The sequence below is a fragment of the Heterocephalus glaber genome, unplaced genomic scaffold (genome assembly GCF_053883595.1).
Source record: "Heterocephalus glaber isolate CG9 unplaced genomic scaffold, H.glaber_assembly_v1.0 deba00001457, whole genome shotgun sequence".
NCBI classification, from domain to species: Eukaryota; Metazoa; Chordata; class Mammalia; order Rodentia; family Bathyergidae; genus Heterocephalus; species Heterocephalus glaber.
In genome coordinates, this window is record NW_028258305.1 from 42,374,638 (window position 1) to 42,397,712 (window position 23,075).

At 54.4% G+C, this 23,075-nt stretch overlaps 1 protein-coding gene and 1 long non-coding RNA gene across 9 annotated transcripts in view; one reads left to right on the forward strand and one right to left on the reverse strand.

Annotated features, from left to right (window-relative positions):
• Dnmt3a (DNA methyltransferase 3 alpha) overlaps positions 1-23,075 on the forward strand; it is a 100,267-nt gene that overhangs the window by 57,161 nt on the left and 20,031 nt on the right. For 3 of the 7 annotated variants that reach the window (XM_004839114.4, XM_004839113.4, XM_004839112.4), the window contains exons 5-6: positions 2,727-2,770; positions 3,243-3,389. In XM_004839114.4, coding sequence (XP_004839171.1) covers positions 2,727-2,770; positions 3,243-3,389 — 191 coding nt within the window. Of the gene's footprint in view, positions 1-2,726; positions 2,771-2,825; positions 2,852-3,242; positions 3,390-21,334; positions 21,509-21,624; positions 21,778-23,075 lie in introns of those variants that run through there. The other 4 variants (XM_087216202.1, XM_087216201.1, XM_004839117.4 and 1 more) reach the window with 4 other exon arrangements.
• LOC106008908 (uncharacterized) lies at positions 16,193-21,068 on the reverse strand. 2 transcript variants are annotated; one of them, XR_015453035.1, is made up of 2 exons: positions 19,511-21,068; positions 16,193-18,597 (listed from the first exon to the last, which is right to left on the reverse strand). It is a non-coding gene; the product is annotated as an uncharacterized LOC106008908 (long non-coding RNA). The 2 variants fall into 2 exon arrangements; XR_015453034.1 differs by having other exon boundaries at positions 16,193-18,607.

The following is a 23,075-nucleotide window of genomic DNA, read 5'->3' on the forward strand; positions in this document are numbered from 1 at the left end:
CTGAGAAGCCCTGGCCTCTTATTTCATTCTTGTTTTCATATAAGGAAGGCTTATCCTTATGTTCTAGATGGGGATGTTGAGGGTTCAGAAAGGTTAAATGAATTACCTGGGACTGTATAACTTCTAAAGGACCACATAGGGTCAGCACAGATCTGCTCTTTGCTCAGTACTAAACTAGGGATGGCCTCAGCCCTGTTGGGAATATTTGGGTTCATTTCAAAGAGGACTTGGAATGGCTCCTGGAGTCAGACCAACAGATAAGTGTTAGATGTCCCGGCCTCGCCTTCCCTGCACCTGCCCAGCCCTAGGACTAGAGATGACCTGGAGTTGTGTTCCTGCCTGGAACCCTGGGCGTGGGCCAGGAGCAGATGGGCTGCAGAGGGAGCAGTGAGCAAGGCTGACTGCGGCCTCGCGACAAGTGCCACATTCTGAGGCAGCCAGATATGTTGTTTGCTGGGCCAGGCTGGAGGTGTGTGCGATATCACTCAAGTGGGCATGCGCAGAGTCTGTCACGGAGAACATTCCAGAAAAAAGGCAGTTGGAAACTGCATTAGGAAGTCATCTGTTTTGGGGGATCCCAGGGACCGAGGAATCGGGATGGGAGAACGTCTAGGAATAATGTTGGTGCATAGGAAAAGGAGCTGGCTTGAGAGACAGGAATCCTGAAATCTGATCCGATCTCAGATCTGGCAGTAAGTTGCTCCACTCCCCCAGCCTCAGTTTCCTCTTTAGAAAAACTGAGGGGCTACACAAGTCTTCAGTCGTCTCTGGAGTTCCTTTTAGCCCCGATTTTCTTCCAGTCTCATGAATAAGTGACTCCTGTAAATGCAGTCACGTGCCAATGGCGGGTGGGAGTCGCAAGTAGGAAACCTTTAGGTCCAAAGGAGGCCGGAGCGAGAATGCAGCCCAGAGTCCCGACCTCTGCGGCTCCAGCTGGGCCCCCGTGTAGCCCGATCCCCCGGGCCGAGGACAGGCGCCCCCTCCTGGCGGCCCGGGGCCTAGCAAGACAAGCACAGAGGTCGGAACGGGGAGGGCCTGGGCCCGAGAGGGGGCCCGCTGGGGGTGCCCAGCTAGGAGCTGGGGCGCTGGTTGTGGTGGGAGAGGAGACGTAAAGGAAACGGTGAGGAAGAGACCCAGACGCAACGGGCGAGGCGCGCCTTAAAAGGCTGCTCATGTACCCAGCGTCTGCGAGTACACGCGCTCGGCCACCCACGCGTGTGTGCCTCGAGTGACACCGCTCCCACCCACGTGCAGCCCCCAGCCTGCGAGTGACGCGGCCCCGGGGCCCCCGCCAGTGGGGGCGCCAGGGGCTGGACCTGTCCCTTCTTCCTGCCCCACCACCTCTGCTGTCTCCCAGGGCGGAGCCGTGGTGGGCGCCCCCGGCAGGTGCAGAGAGGAGCCCGGATCGCCTCTTGGCGAGAGGGAGGAACACAGCCTTGGGGCTGAGGATTCAGACCCCAGGCGTAAAAGCTGCGGGTAGTTTCCGCCCCCAGCCGGGAGATGAAGCAGGGGCTGTTTTTTCCGTTCTGGGCTCTTTGTCTCCCCCCACTGCAAGCTACGTGAGCCAGCCTTAGTGACCTGCGGCTCTGGCCCGAACTCTTTGCTCTCGAGGCTTCGGCTTCTTCGGAGGAGGAGTTCCGGGCCCAGGTGAACAGAGGGCGGAGGGCGTGCTTCTACCCGCCCGGAGGAAGGGAGGAAGGGAGGGAGGGCGTCAGCCAGAGCCAGAGAGGCAGGTGTTCTGGAGGCCGGGCCGGAGAAGCCCCGGAGAAGGAGGGGCCTGCTAAGGCAGCCTGTGGAGGCTTCTGCCCCAGCTCAGATGTCCCTTCTAGGAATCAGGGCCCAGCCGAGGAGAAAGCCTGGGCAAGGGGAGCAGAGAAGCTGTGGGCCTTGGAGACCCTTAAGGAAGAGCAACCCTGGCATGTATTGGGCACCTACCGTGTGGCAAACCCTGCTCCAGGCTCTTGGGGATCACAGTAGCAGAATTTTAGAACACTTATCCACTTTGTTTCCGTGAGGACACTGGCTGGGGCGGTCGCCCTGAGACCATGGGACTCCAACCCAGGCCCTCTGGCTTTCCGGCTGAGCTCGGGGACCTGAGAATGGGCGGGAATGGGGGACAGAGGTAGATAACAATAGGACCGGGAGAGGTAGAACTGCAGCGGGACCCAGAAACCATCCCCAGCATCTTTCTGCTCCAGAGGAGGAGACTTGTGATCCAGACAGGTGAAGCTGCTTCACCAGGTCTTGTTCCTGGTGGCTGGGTGTCTACCTTTCCTACCTCTGCACAGATACAAATGCTCCCTGCCTGGGCCTTGGAAGGCATTGAAGTTTGCCACCCTCGAGTTCACGCATGCTGTGCCCCTATGGTATCCTGCCTCCTGCTCTGGAGAGGTGCCCAGCTGACTGAGTGGCAGAGGGGGGATAGTTTCAGGCTCCTTCTGTGTACCTCAGTCAGAGCCAGTGGGCCAGGAGCCTCAGCCCTGACTTTGCTCTTGTTCTTGTATACTTGGGCCTTGAATCCAGCCCCCGTTCTCTCTCTGCTCAGGCACTGGTCTGAGTCTGTGGGGCCAGTGCAGTGTCCAGCGTGGGCAGGCCATTGTGACTGACCCACACCCTACCAGAGGCTGGGAGGACCCTGTGCCCTTGGCAGGGACCTAGGTCCCAGGGGCAGCTTCTGAGCCAGCCCCAGAACTCTGCCAACAGTCCCCTCGTTCTTTTCTCCACAGGCAAAGACCAGAAGGAGACCAACATCGAATCTGTGAAAACGGAGGCAAGTGTTTTCCTCACCCCCAGGGGCTCTGTGGATCCTGATTCTAGAAGAAAGCCACTGCTCTGACCGACTGGCGAGTGTGTGAGGGGGCCGGAGGGTGGGCCCTGCCCCTGCCCCTTCTTTGACACCCCTGTATGAGGAGGAGAGGAAGTGGGGGTGGAGGTTGGAAGTCCCCAGCCAGGCAGCCAGCGCTCCTCCCTCTGGAGAGAAGCACTCTGCATGGCCTTGTCCGTGTGCCCGCACCCGCATGCGTGCGCACACACACACACACACACACACACACACGTCCCGCACTTCCCTGGCCCAGTCAAGGCTTCCCCAGCACTCCCAGGTCACCCCTCTGGCCAAGAGCCCTAATCCCCGTATTCTTGAGGAGGTGAGTTCCCAGTTTCCCCTCCAGGAGGGGCACCCCGGCAGGGGGCCAATGCCCACCTTAATGCCTGTATGTCTCTCTGCCATCTCTCTGTCCTAGGGCTCCCGGGGCCGGCTGCGGGGTGGCTTGGGCTGGGAGTCCAGCCTCCGCCAGCGGCCCATGCCGCGGCTCACCTTCCAGGCCGGGGACCCCTACTACATCAGCAAGCGCAAGCGGGATGAGTGGCTGGCACGCTGGAAAAGGGAGGTGAGGTGCCATCTGGCCTGGGTTCTGTCTGTCCTTGGGAACCAGAAACCTGAAGTCAGTTCGGCCACTCTCTGTTGTCAGACTCTGGCTGGGCCTCAGTTTCCCCCTCAGGTGGACCCCTAGAATTAACAGGGGACTGGGTGATCCCTAGGGAGTCTTGGTTCATTTATTCTTTCAACAAGTGTCCATTGAGCACTTATTGTATATCGGCCGGCGTACTGGGCTCTGCATATGTGGCTCCTGCCCTCATGGAGTTGACATTCTGACAGGGGAACAGGCAGAAAACAAATGAGGTACAGAAACAATATAACAGAGGCCTGCTCTAGGTGCGTGGTCAGTAGAAGCTTCTTGGGAGAGATGCATTCAGTTAAGACCTGAAGAGACTGCTGGGCTGGCTGTGAGGAATTGGCGTTCTAGGCGGTGGAGACAGTGTGAGCAGGGTCCTGACTTGTAATACTTTTTTTTTTTTGGTACTGGGGATCGAACTCAGGATCTTTCGCTTGTGAAGCAGGTGGCGGAACCACTGAGCTAAATCCCCAGCCCAAGGTCCGACTTGTTTACCAAACTGTATGCCTAGAGTGAATCTAGCAGGAGGGAAGCGGGTCCAGATGAGGCCGGAGCAGCAAGCCAGGTCCTCGAGGGCCTGCTAAAGCCAGCTGGCTATTCTGAGTGTACTGGGGAGCCACAGATGAGGTAAGAGGACTACTGGTGTGGACTCACGTGGCAGCATGGAGGTTGTACTGGGAGATGGAATCAGTAGGGCCTGCTGATGGGTGGGAGGGGTGAATGACAGACAGTGCCTGCGATGCGCTGGGGTGCTGGCCCAGGCAGGGTGATGGTTGCATCCACACTGTTGGGAGCAAAGAGACATGAGTGGGCAGGAAGCAAGGGTTCAGTGTGAGTGCCCAGGAGCCTGGAGGCCGAGCTTAAGAAAGTGCAGGCTGCCCATGTCGAGGTGGGGCCTACGGATCTGGCGTTTCAGTCCATGGGAACCAAGGCGCTCACCTAGCAGAGAGGAGAAGGGCTCAGAACACAGGTGCTGGCATTTATGGGTCACAGAGAGAAGGGGAGCTATGGGTGGCGGGCCCTGAGAGGGCCAGTGGGGCCCAGAAGTGGTGTCTCAAAAAGCAGAAGCCTTCCCCAGAGGAAGGGGCTGCCCAGCCTGGGAAAGCTGAACTCATGGAGATGCGCCTGCACGTTGGACAGACCCGAGGGACTGGGGACTCCTCTCAGTGGAGCTTTTTAGGGGTCGGGAAGGGGTAGAAGCAGCCCATGGATGGATTCAGCAGGACAGGAGGCAAGGAAGTGGAGACTGAGAGACCTGGGAGGGAAGTCAGTCCTCTAAGCACTTTGTTGAGCCGCCCTCTAGAGCATTTGCTGAGAAGAGAAATCACAAAGGGGAGGGGTGTGAGCCTGGCCCTGGGGCCTTCACCCAGCCCCTCAGCGTGCTCTCCTTCGTCTAGGCCCCAGCCATCGCCATGACACTGTGGGCTGAGAGCTGGCTCTAGAGAAAGTTCCAGCCCTGGGGGAGGGGAGTGCTTCTGGCTCCTTGATTGTTTCCAGTTCCTTCCCTATCAAGGAAGGCAGAAATTCCTCTCTTGGAAGAGTCTGGAAGAAGGGCAGCCTGTCCAAAGTCTGCAGAGAGGCACTTGGCCATGGGCGCTGAGCCTTGTCCTGGACTGGGAATTCAGGGGAGGGGGCTGTTCTCTTGGCCCGTCTCCATGCTGAGACCCTGGAACTCAGACGAGGGCTCTGCTTCTTCACCCTGTTGTGTGTGGGGTTTTTGCTTTTGCTAAAGCCTGAGGCAGGAAGCATAGAGATGACTTTTAGGCCTCTGAAGAGCTTCTAGAATGTTTTTTGATTCTCCAACTATGCCCCCTTGAAGTCACAGTTGGAGGCCTGCCCTAGATCCCAGTGAAAAGGGGTCTTTTCTCAACTCATGGGAAATGAAGATAGGTACTATCTTTAGAAAATGATAGATTTTTCTAGTAAAATTTTAAAACTTTTTTTTTTTCTGTGATACTAAGGATTAAACCCAGGGGCATTCTGCTACTGAGCTACATCCCTTGCCCTTTTTATTTTTCATTTCAAGACAGCATTTTGCTAAGTTGCCCAGGCTGGGCCTGAAATCACCACCTTCTGCCTCAGCTTCAACCTCCTGAGTACTAGCTAGGATTACAGGTGTGCACCTCCACACCCAGCAAAAAAACTTCTTTTAAGAACATTTGTTGGATTGAAAGTGTAGGTCAGTGGTAGGGTGCTTGCCTAGTGAGCCCCAACACTGCAAAAAAACAAAGCAAAACAAATTGCTAAGCGATACAGAAGTAGAGAGAGTACTATAAAGAACCCCAGGTCTATCATCCACTTCTACAGTCATCAAAAGCTAGATTTTATCTGCTTCTCCACCCCAACCAATAAAGATAACAGTGAGCTTTAACAGAAAAATAAGAAACAAAACATAAACTGACTTAATTAAAAATATTATAAGTACCTAAGACTTACAGTGTAGAAATGTCCAAACAAAATATATTTTTTCTGCCAGTACGATTGTTTACTTCCATAGTTTCTAGTACAAGTTCTAGAACTATAGATGCCCTCATTTTCAAGACTAGGGCACTTGTGCAGAGAGTTATGGTACTACCATGGAATAAGAATTTAGGTTTTCTACTCCTGTCGAGGCCCGGCTCCAAATACCACACTCTGACAGGGAAGCTGTAGGTAATCAGAAAGTTGTGGCTGTATCTCAAGCATGTACTAGTGAAAAATAAATAAAATTCAAAAGACTGGCTGAATGTGATGGGACATGCCTATAATCCCAGCATTCAGATGGCTGAGGCAGGAGGATCGTTCAAGACCAGCCTGGGTTACATAGTGAGTTCAAGGCCAGCCTGAACTGCATAGTGAGACTCAGTCTCAAAAAAACAAAAAAAGAAAAAGAGAATAATTCAAAAGTCTGAAAAAAAAATGTTGGGGAAACAAGTAGCTTTCAAGACGCGCCCTGAACAGCAGTAACTGTTGCTGCGGGGCCTGTTGTCCAAGTTTTGTAATTAGGGTGCAGATCCATCCTTTCTAGTCTCAGCTCTTTGACTTTTGACCCTTTCTTCAGAAACTGCCTCCCTGGCCATTCCCAACCTCCTTGCAGGTCCCTCTGCAGTTATTGTTGGCAGAATCCCCAGATCTGCACCTCAGCCTCAACGGTCCTGCCCCACCTACCCCTTATCTGCTCTTATGGATGTAGTCACCCATCTCCTCCAGAAAGAGACGCCACTCCTGACAAGGCCTCCAGGCTTCAGCTATTACCTGGGCCTACTCCTCAGGCACTTTCACTTGGAGGTCCACCCAGCACTTTCTAACCTGAATGCAAAGCCTGTCCTTAGAATTTCCTTCAGGCACCTTCTGCGCCTACTGCCAGAACTGTCCATGTCTGTGCAGCTTGTAAGATACTGGAAGCATAATGTGCAGGTTCATGACATGTACAGAAAGTGCATTCTCCTGAGTATAGGCTTAGGGTAATTTTGCTGGGGATCACACAGGAGCAAGAGGCAGCTTTTGGCTTTAAAGAGGAGAAGAAAGGCATTCTAGAAGGAGGTATATATAGCATGTGCAGAGGTCCTGAGACACAAAAGGGTGTGGCCTTTCCGGGAATGGATATTTATTCAGGGGCAGTGGGCAGAAAGCAGTCGGAAGTGCTGCTGGGGAGGTGGGAGGCCAGGTCAGGCCTACAGGGATTGTATCCCCTGAACCCTGGACGCCATCCTCCCTCAGAACACAGCCCGCACTAGTTTCCTTTTCCCTTCAATCAGATCATAATTACTGAGTGAGGCTTACTCTACTTTTTTATCTAAAACTACCTACCTCCTGAGGTTCCCCCATACCTTCCAAAATTTCCAAAGATGTAAAGTATCACAAGATGACTGAAATTTAAAATAAAAGGATGAGAAGAAGTGGGACATGTTGTCCATCCCTAAGGTCAGCGAATTCCTGCTGGCGTGGGAAAGCTGTCACCTTCTGTCTCTTCCTGTTCCCTTCACCTGCTTACTAATCCTCTGCCTTAATCACAATCGGATCTTGCTGTAGTGGCTCCCCATTATCTCCCTATCACGTCAGAGGTCTTCTGGCCCTTTCCCAAGACTTCAACCCTCTGACCCCCACCATTTACCCAGCTGTTTTAGGACTCCATAAACCCCCACTGCTGCTGCACCTCTTTGCCCCGACCAGATTTAACTTACTTCAAGGCAGGGTACTGTGTCCTACTGCTGTAGGATCTGGTCTCCTTGCTCGCAACCTGTAGTTCAGGACCCTGGGGCTCCTGCGTGCTCACTTACTACACAGTCATAAACAGTCACATGATGGTGAGTGACCTGATAAGGAGTGAGCGACAGTGCTCCCTTCACAAACAGCCCATCCCCATCCTGGGCTGTCCAGCAAGGAGCAAAGCCTTCAGACCCCCGAAGGGCAGGGTGCTGTTCACTGTGGCCTTTAGAGGCAAGTTCAACTCTGCCATCAGGAAACAAGTCCCACCTCCAGGACATGGGACCTTAGGCACCACGTAACCTCGCCAGCAAGCTAAGGTTCCCCTCTGTGGATGGACCTGGCTATGCTGTGCTCTTCTGTGTGTGTCTCACCTTCAGGGAGCAGCAGTCACCAGTTTGTTTTTTGCCTTTATCCAACCTGAGCTAGTTAAGTGTAGGCCCTCTGGGGCTGGCAGGGAGGGTGTATGAGGAAAGGTGTGCCGCAGGGATAGGTAATCCTGATCTCAGAGGTGTGGGTTCAAAAGGTAACACACACCTTTAGTGATGCAGGCACAGAGCTAGCATATACTGAAGCCTGACCATTTAGAAAAGTTATTTTAAATTATACTAAGTATTACACAAGTACATTCTGGTTATTAAAAAAATCCACCCTCACAGTTTTAATTCCTTCATCAGAGGTATTTGACGCTATCATATAGGTAGATAGGTAGGTATGTAGGTAGGTCAGTCTCAGTTTTTCCTATTCATCTATTTGTGTGTGTAAATAATTTTTCTTCACAGTTTTTTTTTCCCCCTTTTACATAAATGGACCACATTGTAGTTTCATTTCACAGCTTGGCTTTTCATTTACACTAAGTCTGGCCAGTTGAGCTATAGCCTTACTGTTTTTCCTACATGTGGATTGCCATGACTTGATGTATTGGTAGCCTTTATGTTGTTGATGTTTTGCTGCCCAGGCATTGCAGCAGTGAATATCTGTGGTCATCATCTCTGTGTATCTCCATTTCTGAAAGACCAGATACCTAGAAAGAAAAATTCTGGCTAAAGGGAATGTGCATTTTGCATTCTATAAAACCTGGCAAATTGCCCTCTGAAAAGGGCAATGCCAGTTTATGCTTGATGAACAGGATGTGAGATGACTTCCACCTCTGCCAGCATCAATATTTTGCTAATCGAATGGGTGGGAGAATGGTGTCTTGCTATGATTGTCGTTGGCATTTCCCAGATAATAAGTGAGGTTGCACATCTTTTCATATGCTTACTGGCCATTTGTGCTGCCTCCCTGCTTCTGTGAGCTTAGCAAATGTTGCTTTCCCTCTCTTTACAACCTGCGGTCTCAACAGACTGCTTCCTGTCTGCCTGAGAGGAACAGCCTGTGAATGTCCAGAGGGCTGCTTCCCGCTGTGCCATATTCCATTTAATAAGCAGTCACTCAGCACCTCCTACGTTGGGACCTTATTCCAGGGGCTTTGGGAAGACTGAGATGAATAAGGTGTGATCTGGGCTTTCTGCAAAGCAGACCAATAAAGGTTGAACGTAAATCAGGAGTGTGTGGTATACAATACAGACATTCCTCACTCGTCTGCCATCCCTGAACTTGTTTGTTCACGGGGCCTCAGCACTCCCATCACCCGAGGAGGAGGTGGTAGCATTTGGAGCAGCCACAGCAAGCACACTTCACCAAAAGGCGGAGTGCATGTTAAAGGGGCTCCTGTGGCTGCCTGTCATCAGGAGTCACTCCAGGGCGCACCTGGGCGCCGAGCTGTGAAAACTGTCCGGAAGCAACTCCTCAGTGTCCCTTAAGTGGATGAATTTCCTTCTCCTGGGGCCACTGAGGAAGTAATAGCTCTCGGGACAGCGCCCACTTTTTAGCAGTGAGAAATGTGTCCAGGGCCCAACTGCTGGCTAGGACTAGGGAGAAGGGAGGAGGGCTGGACTTTGCTGAGCACCCAAAGACACATCAGGCACTGTGCCAAGCCTAGCTTTCACCATGATCCTGAGGCACAGTCCCTCATTTACTGTAAGCTTGTTTTGTTTTTTGGTGCTAGGGACTGAACCAGGGCCTTGTGCCTCATGGCTGCCTAGCACATGCTCTAACAGTAGGTTATTCTCTGTCTCACAAGAAATATTGTCAACCCTGTTTTGGTACTGGGAAAGGAAGGTTTCCCAAGGAAAGTAGGAAAGAGCCACATGGATGAAATTCAAGCACGGGTTTAGAGGAGAGGCTGTCTAGCTGTCCAGCCAGGCGTTGTGGTGCATGCCTGTAATTCTCACCTTGGGAGGCTGAGGCAGGAGGATTGCAAGTTCCAGGCCAACCTGGGCAACTTAGTGAGACCATCTCTCAAAATAAATAAAAAGGTACGTAGCTCCATGCGAAGGCCCTAGGTTCAATCCCCTGAGCTGCCTAAAAAAAAGAAAAGAGAGATGTCCAAGCAGCTGCCCCTTACTGGTTCCTAGCCACTGTTGTCCTGGCTGACTCTCATGCCCTCTGTGAGACTCAGATCCTTTTCACCCTCATGACCTTGACTGGTTAATGACTTTGACCTGGCCCTCCCAGCTACATTCACTTGGTCCCTTGCCCTTCCCCTGACTTGCTGTTTTCTCATGCCCATATGTCTGACATTATGAAATTGGATTAGGAGAATGCTGGAATGAGATTCAGGAGGCCTGATTTCCAGTCTCAGCTTCTGTCCCTGATTAGGTGATTAATTTGAGGAGCTCTTTCTCCTCTCTGTGCTTTAGGTTTTTTTGCTTATAATGTGACAGAAATAGACTAGATGGCGCCAGGGATCCTAAAATTTTATCATAGCAGGGAGGACTCGAATCTGTGGCTCCCTCTGTCACCTTTACTGCTTGTACGTAAATTCTTAGATAAAGGTCTGGGGTGAATTCTCAGACCTCACATACATGTTCCCCCTGCAGGCACATATACAAAGCAGCCAGGCAGGGTTACAAACCTGTAAGCCTGGCTCCTTGGGAGGCTGAGGAGGGAGGATCATGAGTTCAAGGCCTGCCTGGGCAACTTAGCAAGACCCTGCTCCAAAACCAAACAAAACCCAAGAACTGTTACAAACAGCTTTCAGAAAATTTACCCTTGGGCTGGGGATTTAGCTCAGTGGTTTGGCCGGCTACTGTGCAAGCACAAGGACCCAAGTTCAATCCCTGGTACCAAAAAAAAAAGAAAGAAAAGAAAATTTACTCTTTGGTGCCATGGTATTGCTTTCCTTTTTTTTCGCTATTGTCTCTACTTCCTCCTCTATCTTTTCACGCCTGGATCAGAGAGGCAGAATAGGTCTAGGGATATAGCTCAGTGGTAGAGCACTTGTCTAGCATGCATCAGGCCCTGGGTTCAATCCCCAGCCAGGAAAAATAAAGCAGAAAAAGGGAGGGCATTAGAGCAGGCTGTGTTAGGCACCTAGGCCCAGGCACAAAATAGCCTTGGCTTCTCACGAGGAAGATGCAGTTATAAAACACACGCACTGTCTGACACACAAATCTTCCCCAGCCATCTCCTCGATTTAGGTTCTCCCATATCTGTATCTGGCTCTGGCTGCCATCTACCAAGATCTACCATAAATCATAATTGCTCATCTGTTATTCCAAAGAGTTGTAGAGCTCTTACTGAGCAGGTATTGTGTGCTCAATCCTTAAGACACTCTCCTATGTGTCTGGGTATCTGCCACGTTCTAAACCTGTCTAGACACTAATGAAATGAATATGAAGGCTGGGAGCCCACTGCCCCCTGAAGGGGTGGGCAGGTAAATGAATGAATCATGCTGTGACCTGGTATAACTAGAGAGTGAGTAGAGGCTGGCAAGGTGGCGCATGCACATAGTCACAGCTGCTCAGGACACAGGAACAGAAGCTGAAGGCCAGCCTGGGGAATTTAATGAGATGCTGCCTCAGAAATAAAATTTTAAAAGGGATGGGGGTATAGCTCAGAAGTAGAGTGCTTGCCCAGCATGTGTGAGGCCCTGGGTTCAACCCTAGAACCCAAAAAAAAGTGAGCCTGCATGTAGTGGTACACAAACCTGTGATAGCTGGCACTTTGGGAGGCCGAGGAAGGAGAGTCATAAGTTCCAACCCAGTCTGGGCAATTTAGCGACTTAGTAAGATCCCAAAATTAACAAATGAAAAAGAGCCAAGAGGCTGTGGGGTCCCCTCCCAAGCCCACTTGGCACCCCCTGGGAAGGCTGTGCCCCAGCAGACACTGTGTGGCCATGTCTGAAATGGAGAGTTTGCCTGCCTCGGCGGTGGAAGGAGGGTGTGGAGAAATCCTGGGGTGTTGGCAGGGGTCACAGAATTCCTGTGGGATTTGGAACCTTGCATCTCTCAGGGAGATTTCTCTCGCATCGGGTCAGCATTGGAAGATCCCTGTGGCACTTTCTGTGGGGCTCACAATGGAGACAAATGGCCAGTGTTCTCTTGCAGTTGGGCCCACTGGTCCGGGACCACTAGGGATGACCAGGCCGGGCCCGGACTGCTGGATTCTGTGACTCTAAAAGGAGCCCAGACATGAACTGAGGGAGCTAATGGCCCTTGCCTTGGTATTAACTAAATACACCCGGAGGGTGACGCCCAGGACACGGTCCCAGGCTGAGGCACACTGCCCAGCACAGGGGGCACCTGGCACCCAGACAGAACACAGGCACAGAGGAGGGCGCGGCTTCCTGTGGGCCTGGGGAAGCTTCGTGGAGGAGGCACCCTGAAGAGGGGCAGTAGGCATGAGGAGGAAGGCAGTTCAGGAAGAGCAAAGTGAGGGAGAGAGGTGGCCTGAAGCTTCTGGCCTGACTGGGGAACAGGAGGGGACCTGGTGACCACCGGGTACAGCACATGTGAGGTGGGCAGATCATCGAGGGGCTTCCCGCCATGATGAGAGGTTCAGGCTTCCATCTGCAGCAGGGAGCGGATGTGTACACTAGGGCACTAACCCTGGCAGCATTATAGGCTCACAGAGGGCAGCGTAGGAGCAGGGCCAGTGAGGAGGGCAGCATGTTTGGCCTTGACTGAGGGTCAGGTATGGGAAATAACTTCAAAGAACCATTAGAACTTGTTCCCGTTGGAGGGAAGGGAGAAACTTGCCTGGGATTTGGGGCCTGAGGTGGGGACTCCTGGAGGAACAGCAGGTTTGAGATGTGGAGCTTGGAGACAGGGTCTCCACTTGTAGTCCAGGCTGGCCTCAAATTAGCAGAGATCCTCCTGCCTCAGCCTCTCAAATGTTGGGATTACAGGTGTGCACCACTAGGCCTGGCTCATTTTAAGTGTGTTTTGATGAACAGAAGCTTTTTAGTAAAGTCCTACTTAGCCAGTTTTTCTTTCGGTGGGGAACGGTACATGTGCACCTGTAAGAATTCCCTGCCTAGCCCAGGGTCATGAAGATTTTCTCTTAGGTGGAGGGGACACCAAGTTGGGTGCTTTTTTTGTTTTGTTTTGTACCAGGAATTGAACTCAGGACCTTGCATTTGCCAGGCAGGCTTGGTGCCACTGAGCTACATCCCCGGTCTTGTGTTAGGTTTTGGACAGGCTGCTCTTGAGAACTCAGCCTGGACACTGGGTGTCCCTGGGGAGAGTATCTGACTCAGACTCGAACCCCTTCCAAGCTAAGCAGGGAGGGTAGGGCCCAAAAGGCCCAGAAAGCAGGACCAGAACGGGGAGGGACATGAGCATGGGCTTCTGGGAGTAGGTGGCCACTGGTCAGCATCCGGAACGACTTCCTGGACCAGCTGAAGGCCGAGCCTCTTGTCACCACCTGCGGCTCCCTGACTTCCGCCCCTCACCCTCCCTCCCAGGTCAAGCTCCTCCAGCGCCAGGCGCATGCTACGGCCTCACTGTTCTTCAGTGACACCACTTCCCCACGCCATTAGGCTCCCCTCATCCTCTTTATCAGTGAGCAGTGGGCAGTAAAGATACTTCCATTTTGAGCTGGGCGTGGTGGCACACACCTGTAGTCCCAGCACTCTGGAGGCTGAGGCAGAAGGATCACTGGGAGTTCATGGCCAGCCTGAACTACATAGTCCTTGTCTCAATAAACCAAGAAACAAAAAAATCTGAAAATGAAGATTGAAGGTTCCGTGTTTCCTGAAGGGTGGGTTTGCCCATGGCCCCCTCAAAAACACCCGTGCAGTGCATCCAGAGGGTCCTGAGCCAGGACCTGGGGCAGCCCCCGTCCCGCCCCAGGGTTCACTGAAGCTTAGGAGCCACCAAGCTTCCCATGATGAGAAGTGGGCCAGACCTGGTCCAGGAGATTCCCCCAAGTGGCACATCGCCTGGGTCGGGGCCCTCACTGCACATCGCGGTCACCCAGGAGTGTTGTTTTGTATAAACATCACTGGGCAGATGAACCACACCGGGCATGACGTGCCACCTACGCAGGTCCTTGCTAAGGGTCTCGGTGATTCCGAGGGGCGCTGAGGAAGAAGGCCAGGCTGTGAGGTGGGCAGGTGCGGAGAACAGTTTCCGAGCCTGGGGGCGGGAGACCGGAAAGGACTCAGTGCAGGAATTCAAATTTTTCCTTTTCGGATGGAGATGGAAGGCGTTCCTGGTGTTTTCAGCAATAGCCACACTGGTTTGCCGAGCTCCTCCCGTCTTCTCTTCGGGGGCCCTGAAACTTGAGAGGGCCTGCATGCCTGAATCTGAATGGCGGTCCCTGCCGCCGGCCTGGAGGGTGGGGGAGGGGCTGCTTTCTCCTGGCCCACACCTTCCCTTGGTGTAGACCTGACGCCGCCTTCCAGGGCCTGCTTTCTAAAACAGTTTCAACATCCTAAAGCACACTTGTCATAAGGTTCCTCCTGCCTCTCAAGTGTTACCCTCTCCTGACTTCCTTTGATCTTATCTGTAATATTGAGCAGATATTTGTAGTCCATTAGGCTGATTAGGCAACTGAGCTCCAGAGAAGCCATCACTGTAACACCCCGCAGGTCAGGACCCATGATCTGCCTGGTGTGGGCTGAGTCCTAGGGTCAGAGCAGCCACCCCTGTGGTATCATCTCTGCTCCCTCCCCAGCCCCCCAGACTCACCTGCAGGTGCAGCCTCAGCAGTTAGGGGTCGGTGGAAGAAAGGGATGGGGAACGATTTTCGAGCAGTTCTAGAGCTCAGGAGAGGGAAGGCAGCGGGGCGAGTGGAAAGGGGGTCGCTGGAGCCTGCCGTGGACCAAGGCTGCCAAGTGTACATGCCCTACTATTAGGGCAGCAGGGCTGACCGGGAGAGGGCTGCCGGGAGTGAGGGGGCCCATGAGGTGGCGGCAGTGAGTCCGTGAAGCAGGAAGGACTGGCCTTCTAGCAGGTTCCTCTCCAGCGTGTGTGCAGAGGCCATGCCACTGGCCCTCCCTAGCAGATGTGCCTGTGGCCTTCCCAACGCTTCTCATCTCTTCCCTTCATCTGTGGGGAGCTAATGCAGTGATAAGTGACCTCCACATCCGGCCCTTCCTGCCTGGAGGTCGAGCCCACTCCTGGTACACCCTTGTTCACCTCCCTTTGAATCTTCCTGTCTTACTGATCCGAGCCGCCTCTGATTTCCCTCAGCACTTGTAGGAAGCATCGCTACCACATAATTTACCATCTAATTGCATGCTGTCTTGAATGAGGGCTGTGGTTTATGTGTGGTGGGTCTTGGGTACACAGTTCGGCTGTGAGTAACCGAGGCACAGACACCCATCTCTTCCACCTTCTCTTGCTCCCCGAAGTCCTCTCCCAGCTGGCCCGGCCATGGCAGCTGCTCAGGACTTACATCCTGGGGGCCTGGGGGTGGGTGTGTTGTGGGCAGGCTTACAGGTAGGCTCCAGGAAACTAACCTGGCCAGTGGGGGTGGGGCGCCTCCACACCAGGGCAGTCCCCCAAATGCTTCCCCTCGCCCCAGCCTAGGGAGGCAGCGGCCACGTGTTGCAGGGCCCAGGTTTGGGCTGGTGGCACAGAGCCTGACTAGACCACACACTGCGGTTGCCATGGTGACCCTTTTGCTCCACTTTGGGCAGAGGATGGATTCCTCTTTCAGCCCAATTCATCTGCCTGGGCTGCCTCGTTGCATGCTGGGAACCAGACTCCCCAGCCCCCTGGCTTCCTCTTTCTGCCATAGGGGACAGCTTGTCCAGTGCTTCGGTTTTAAGTCATGACCCAGTATCAGACAACAGCATGTACTGACTTGAAAGGAGAACAGGAGGGACAGGCCCAGGAGGTGGGGCAGTTGGCCTGGCACATGTGTACTGACGTGAGGAAGCGCACCTCCGGATGTCCTCCTCTTCACCCCTCCTCCTCTCCAGACCACTTCCTCTGCCGCTAGTGGCTCTAACCCTTTGGGATAGCAGTCCTCTAGGCCTCACTTGCCTCATCTGTAACAACCACCCAGGGTGCCCACACCTGGCTGGCATCGGAGTTACCTAGGGAATCCTAGACCCCAACCCTGAGTCTGCTGATCCATGTAGGTAGGGCCCAGGAATCTGTAGTTTTTAAATGCTCTTTGGGTGGTCTTGATGCATTCAAATCTTGGGAAGTTTGAGGTTCTCCTGACACAAGGGCTTGTAGAGCCCCATGGAAAGAAAACAATCTACCTGGTGCTGAGGATCGATTGGCCTTTCTGGGCTTCCAGGAGCTGCTGGAGCCCAGCAGGTTAGTCTTGTCAGGAAGTGGGTGTTTTCTGGTCATGCTGGCTAAGACAAGCCCTGGCCCCCCTTCCCTCAGGAGGAGCCAGGAGTGAGAGAATGACTGGAAAGGGGGATGTTACCATAACAACCAGCTCCAGGCAGAGGCTCCCTTCCAGGGGCTGGTACTTTACCCTAGTCATGATGGTTTCCATGGAGATGAGGTTGAGGGACAGGGGAACATTTGCCCCACTTAGAACATCAGTGAGGAGCTGCCAGAAGGTAGCACACATCTCGGTGGGAGTCTTGGACCCCTGTCCACTTAAGAGTCTCCAGCTTGGCCTCTGCGCTCCGGTGTACGTCTGACACCTTCCCCTGCTCAGTTGCTCTCTCTCTGGCTGTCTCCTTAGCAACAAGTCCTGCAAACTCCATGCTGTTGGCTCCAGGGCTATTTTTAGCTTTGCTGCCAGCAGCCCAGTCCTGGTCATTTGCTTACCTTCATTTGGATGGCAGAGGAATAGGAAAATGAAGATCCCTGGCTGCTTTGAGGAGACCTGGACCCAGGTCTCTTGACAACCATTAGAATGTCTGCTGTAGAAAGTATCCATGCCCGGCCTGGAGCTTGGGTGGTAGATTTGGGATGGGGTTTTTGAGACCATTCAGTTCAGCAAATACTGCTTTCATCCTCCATTATGTGCAAAGTGCTCGGTCCAAGCTTCCATATGTGAGGCTAAGTAAGGCCAGTCCTGGCCCTCCAGGAATTTTTAATCTCGTGGAGATGATGAATACACGATCCCCTTCCCACAGGTAAAGAAGACTCGCAGGTCTAGAAGAAGACTGAGGGAGGGAGGGAAGAGACAGGGTGCAAGGTAAGAGATAGCATGAGGGGAGTAAGGGTGAGAGGGACCAGAGCAGCCCTGTCCAAACGACATTCTGTAATGATGGAACTGGCCTATAATCTGTGATGTGCAGCCCCAGCCACATGTGGCTTTCAGATACTTGGAATATGGCTAATACAACTGAACTGGACTCTAATTTTTATTTTAGTGTTTTGAGAAAAGATCTCGCTATTCGTTCAGGCTGGCCTTGAACTCACATCGATCCTCCTGCCTCAGCCTCCCGAGTGCCGGGATTACAGGTGTGCACCACCATGCCCGGCAAATTTTAATTAATTAATTTATTTATTTATTTATTTTTATGGTACCAGGGGATCGAACTCGGGTCCTTGCACTTGCGAGGCAGGCGGCGGAACCACTGAGCTAAATCCCCGGCCCAAATTTTAATTAATTTAAATAGCCACATGCAGGGTTGAGGATTTAGCTCAGTGGCACTGCGCCTGCCTTGCAAGTGCAAGGTCCTGAGTTCAATCCCTGGTACCTAAAAAAAAAAAAAAAGAAGAAAAATAGCCACATGCAGCCTAGCAGTTCTTGGGGGAAGTAATTGGTGAACTGATGTAGCAGGACGGGTAGGATGGGGGCTGGTGGAAGTTGAGGGAACGGCATGAGGAACAGCAGGTGGGTTGCTGAGCACGGGCTGTGCATGTATCCCCGAGGCTTCCAGGTTTGTGGGAGCCCTGGATGAAACACAGATACTCAGTTGGCACTGAGGCTTCTGAGCTGTAGGCGGAAGGAGGACAGGCTCAGAGTAGACACCCCCACTGACTGTGTGGCCTTTTGTCTGGACTGATCTCCCTGGTGGGAGGCCGGTGATGTGTGCAGCAGATGCCTTGATTTGCAGGTGGCTTCACAGGGCTGTGGCTTCTCTGCCTTTGAGTGAGGGGACTTGGGTGGTAATGGGTGGCAGCACTCACCCTGCCAGGATGGCATTATATGAGAAGACACGCTAGAGTGCTGAACTTGTAGTTAAAACTAGTCAAGCAGGCATGACTGTTGCCCCCAGACCTTTAGGTGTTACCGCTTTTTGGTGGGGTCTGGGGCCTAGGGTCTCACCTCAGTTCTGTAGGACTGGAAAGCCAAGTCTGCACACTTGTGATTACGCTCGTAGTTAAGAAGGGTGAAGTACACCAGAGGGTGAAGCGACCAACTTCTAACAGGACGAGTCCTTTTTAGAAGGGTCGATCACAACACTTGCTGTGTTGTTTTCTGGCAACTCACTGGTTGGAGAGTAACTGGAGAATGTAATCAGAATTAGACATGTGCTTGAGGAGTATGGGGTTGGGGCTGGGTCAGGTGACCCCAGAGGCGTCTTGATCAGCGTTGATGGCCTGTTGAGTTACTGCCGGCTGCCTGCCAGACAGAAATGCACCCTGCCTGTGAGGTTACCCTCTGTTGGGCCACGCTGGCCCCTTCTCTCCAGCACCTCTTGTAGGCTCTTGACATTCCCATCTTCTTTTCATCCAGGAGTTCCTCCTTTTAGCATCCTCTGAAAGCAACTCCAAGAACAGAGCTTGTTTTACACAGGGCTTCAGTTTTTAAGTTGACTATCTTTATCCCAGTCAAAAAACCTACCCCAGGAACTACCCAGGGGAGGTTACTTAGCAAGGCCAAACCCATCTGTAACCTGAGGGTTGTTGAAGTTTACCGTTTTATCTGCCCTGCATTTTTACTAAAGTCACTTATTTATCCTAGATCTTGGAACCTCTTCTGCTTTGGGGTCTGTGTCCACTGACCAGAAAAAGACACATCACTGGTTACATGCCTCATAATCTGTGAAAGGGTAGTGTTTCCTGTCTGCCTGGCCATGGGACAGGCAAGATGCCCTAGGTTGGTTAGATGACACCTTTGAGTCTGGACTTTCTTCTGCTTAAGTCAGGAAGTTGTGCAGAGAAGAAAACAAATAATAGTAATACTTCTTTTTTCAGTACTGGGGATTGAGCTACAGCCCTGGCCCACCACACTCCTACCCTTACATTTTTGGGGCTTTTTTTGAGATAGGGTCTGTGTAGTCCAGGCTGCCCTCATACTCACAGCAGTCCTCCTGCCTCAGCCTCCTGAGTGTGGGGTTACAGGTGTGTGCCACCACACTCTGGCCTGAGAAACTTCCTCTGGAGAGGCGGCCTGGGGTGTGGTGCAAGCTAGCCTGTGACAGGGCCTGGGTGCTGGGGAGACGGCGCGGTGGGGCAAGAGCTAAGCAAGCCATTGACGCTTCTTACCGCTCTGCGGCAGCCAAGGTGCAAATTCAGGGTTCCCTGTCCCCCGCCCCAGCCCCAGAGATGGAATCCAGGACTTTGCAAATGCTAGCCACATTCCCTGCCTTGCATCTACACTCCAGCCCCACGTTCAGAGCTGCTCTGCCCAGCTCAGGGGTCTCCTGAAAAGCTACCCCAAGCAGTTACCTTGACTGATCTGCAAGATGAGTTGGGGCGGAAGCCAGCCTGTGTTTTTTCAGGATGGCTCCTTCTTGTGTGTGCATCCAGGGTTGGCAGGGACGTTTATGTCTTGTCTGCCAGTTCTCTCCGGAGAAGGCCACCGGATTTGGATTCCTCTCCTCTCAGGGGCTCTCCTGCTCTGATGTCCCAGCTGCCTGTGGAGTTGGTTCTCTGGTTGTCCCCAGGGCGCTGGTCTGCAGGGAGCTGATGTCATCGCTGATTTGCAGAAGAGAACAGATTTCTTGGGGTTAAGAGGCTGTGTCAAGGTCATGGTGGTGGACTCAGAACTCAAGTCCAGATCTTCTGACAAGAGGGCCAAACAGCCTTCTCCTGCTGAGAGCATTCACCTTCAGTTCCCGCTGTCCTTTCTAATTCATCAGGCTTACTCGAGCCGGCCATTCTCTCTAAAATACCCATTCATCTTGTCAGAAGAGCCCCGCCCTTGTTCTTCACTGCTAGAGAATATATCCCTTGGCACTCTGACCCCTTCCCCTCGTCCAGTCTTTTCTCTGTGCTCTTTAGTTTCAGTCAAATGGTGCAAAGGTGGAGGTGAGGGATTCCTCCTCCTCTCTCCTAGTATCTTACCTAACTGAACTCCTTCCAAATCCCATTCATCATCTGACCTCTTTAACCTCATTTATCACTCACACCACTGCCATCTTCATGGTATTTGTGCTACAGTGGTGGCTTCAGTTTTGTTGTTTTTGTCGGTACTGGGGATTGAACCCAGGGCCTTTGCTACATCCCTGCCCTTATCTTTTTATTTATTATTTTATTTTGGGATAGGGTCTCCCCAAGTGGCTGAGTTGCCCAGGCCAGGCTGGAACTTGTGATTCTCCTGCCTCAGCCTCCGAGAGTGCTGGGATTACAGGCGTGGGACACCATGCCGGCTTTCCGAGGTCTTCATATCTCTCCAAATCCAGTGGAGTCTGTCTACTCCCTGAGGGCAGGGCCCAGAATGTGTTCGGTGTCTGATGCCTCCACCCACCTAAGGGACAGCGGTGGAAGGGGACTGTCCGCCGCGGGGACCGAGCCTGCTTCTGGAGGCCTCAGGAGCCGTAAAGTCGTCCTGAGCCGCCCGGACCGCGCTGGGCACGAAGGCACTGCTGTCCCCGTGAAGAAGCGTCCTCATCCCCAGCCTTGCACCCTGAACGTGAGATCCTGTGCTCCACAGGAGCCAGCGTGACCGGCCCCCGGCCCCGACGTGGCCAGAGAGGGCTCCGCAGCGTCTCAGTCGGCCTTGGCGAGGCCCAGCTCCCTGTCCACCTGGGCCAGATCGGCCCTCGTTTGGGAGCTGGCGGTTTCCGTCGGGCGCCTTCTGTCCGCCTCCGCCTATACGCTCTGCGTTTCCCTAAACTCCTGGCCCGCGCCTCTTATCTGTAAGGTTTCTCTCTTCCTTGCTTTGGTCGTGCTTCTGCGGAACTCACTTTCTCCAACTTTCTCCTGACTCTCCCAGACTCTCCGGAAGGCTCCGCTCCCGCCCCCCGGGGACGCTGGGGTCCCCGGGGCCCGCAGCCGCACCCCGGCCCGGCGCCCTCCTCCCCGACGCCCGCGGGCTCCCCGCCTCGCTCGGGGCCCGCGCTAATCGCCTCCGGAGTCGCGGAGAGGGGGCAGGGCGAGCCGGCCGGGGCGGGGCGCTGGGAACGGGCGCAGGCCGGCCTCACCCCCGGGCCTCCGCGCCCCTCGGACCCGGAGAGGGGCTGGCCCGCCGCCAGCGTCGGAGGCCGGCCCCCTCCCCCGGCCCGTGCGCAGCCAACCAGGCCCTCCAGCGGGGCCCACGTGACCTGGAGTTCTAGACAAAGAACTGTTCCCTCCCCCCCACCGCCCCCTCCCCCTCTCTGGCCCCCTCCGCCCCCAGCCCCATCGCCCCCTTCCCCTCCCCCAGCCGGGCAGCTACTTACAGAGCTTCAGGGCCGGGGCTCACACCTGAGCCGGACCGCAGAGGGGCTGCACCTGGCCTTATGGGTAGGTTCCTGGACGGAGCCCTGGGGAGACTGGGGGCGGGGAGGCGGCCGGGCCGGTGGGAGGATCCCGGCAGCCCTCAGTGTTTGAAAAGAGTCAAGTATGCCTCCCCGGCCCGCAGCAGCTGCAGCCGCCCCGGCCCGCCTGAGTTCTGAAGATGCTGATTTAGTGCCATCCTACCCACTGCTGCTCAGGAGCCCAGGCCCCACTCCTCACCGAGCTCCAGTGGCACCCGGCGCCCTCCGGGGACAGGAAGAGCAGTCCCGGCAGTGGTAACTGCAGGCTGGGGAGCAGGCGGCCTGCTGAGGGCAGCTGGCGACCCGGAGTCGGGTTTGAAGCAGTGTGGGCCGAGCTGCTGGCAGATGGGCGCTTGGCAGTTAGTTCCCCGTTGACCTGCGCGCCTGGCTGGGAGACCGTGCTGCCCTCAGGGCCCTGCCTGCCCGCGCCTCTTGAGAGGGACAGCTTTCTCTCTTGCGAGTTCCTGGGAGCCACTGGGCAAGCAGCCAGAAAGAAGTGTTAGGGGTGCGAGGGAGCAGTGTGGCCCCGACAGGGCCGCGGGAGCAGCTCGATGCCCTGTGACACCCCGGCAGCCCAAGGCCGCGTGGGCTCGGGGCGGTGGCGCTCTGACCTCTGACCTTTGGGGTGGGAGTTGCAGGGGGACGGGAGGCGGGCCGCTGCCCGAGGAGGTGGAACTGGATGGGGAGGCTGTCTCAGTGGAGTGAGCAGTGGCTTTCCCTGCCAAGTGGCTCCCTTGAGCTGGCGGTAGTGGGCAGAGTATGAAGGCCCAGGTGGACCCTGCCCCGTCTCTCATCCCCTCTAGGGGAGAGGAACCTTCAGCCCAACTACGGGAGTCCCGAGTTTAACCCTTCCCTGGCCTATTGTTCGCCTGGGAAGAAGGGTAGGAATGGTGCAGGGGAAGGGCACCTCCCCCACGGGCTGCCCCCTGCCGCTCACCCCCTCTTGCGGCCCCGTCCAGGTGGGGGCCCCATCCTCTGCCAGCCCAGACCATGCTGGGCGCGCGTTCCGCGCCAAGCAGGGTGGGGATGCGGAGCAGCTATCAGCAGCGGCATCTGACAAGCAGGGGGAAGTTGTGGGAGAAGAAGAATTTCAGGAACTGCCGAGGAGGGGGTGAAGAGAGAGACAAAGGGCCTGTGGGGGAGTAATGAAGGTGGTAGCAGGCACGACTCCTTTCTAGACCTGGGGGCTGGTGAGCAGCCCGCGCCCACCGGCTGCTGCTTGCTGTGGAAGTGGTAGCAGGCGTGCCCTCCTGCCCTGTGTCTCCTGCACGCCTTGTCAGGCCTGCATGCAGGGTCTTTGGGGCATCCACGGCAGCGGCCTCATCTGAGTCGTTTACCCCTGCCTGGAGTTGGAAGCAGGCATGGTGGAAGTAAGCAGACAGCTAGGCAGGGATTTATCTGCGCATGTAACTGGTGCTGCTAATGATCCCAGGAGAGGAGCTGGCTTCCGGGAGAAGGGAGCCCCCAGCCCTGATGCGGAGCCTGGAGCACCTACTTGGGGGCGGGGATGATGGCTGATTGATGGGAGTAAGGAAAGGCCAAAGGCCTGGCCA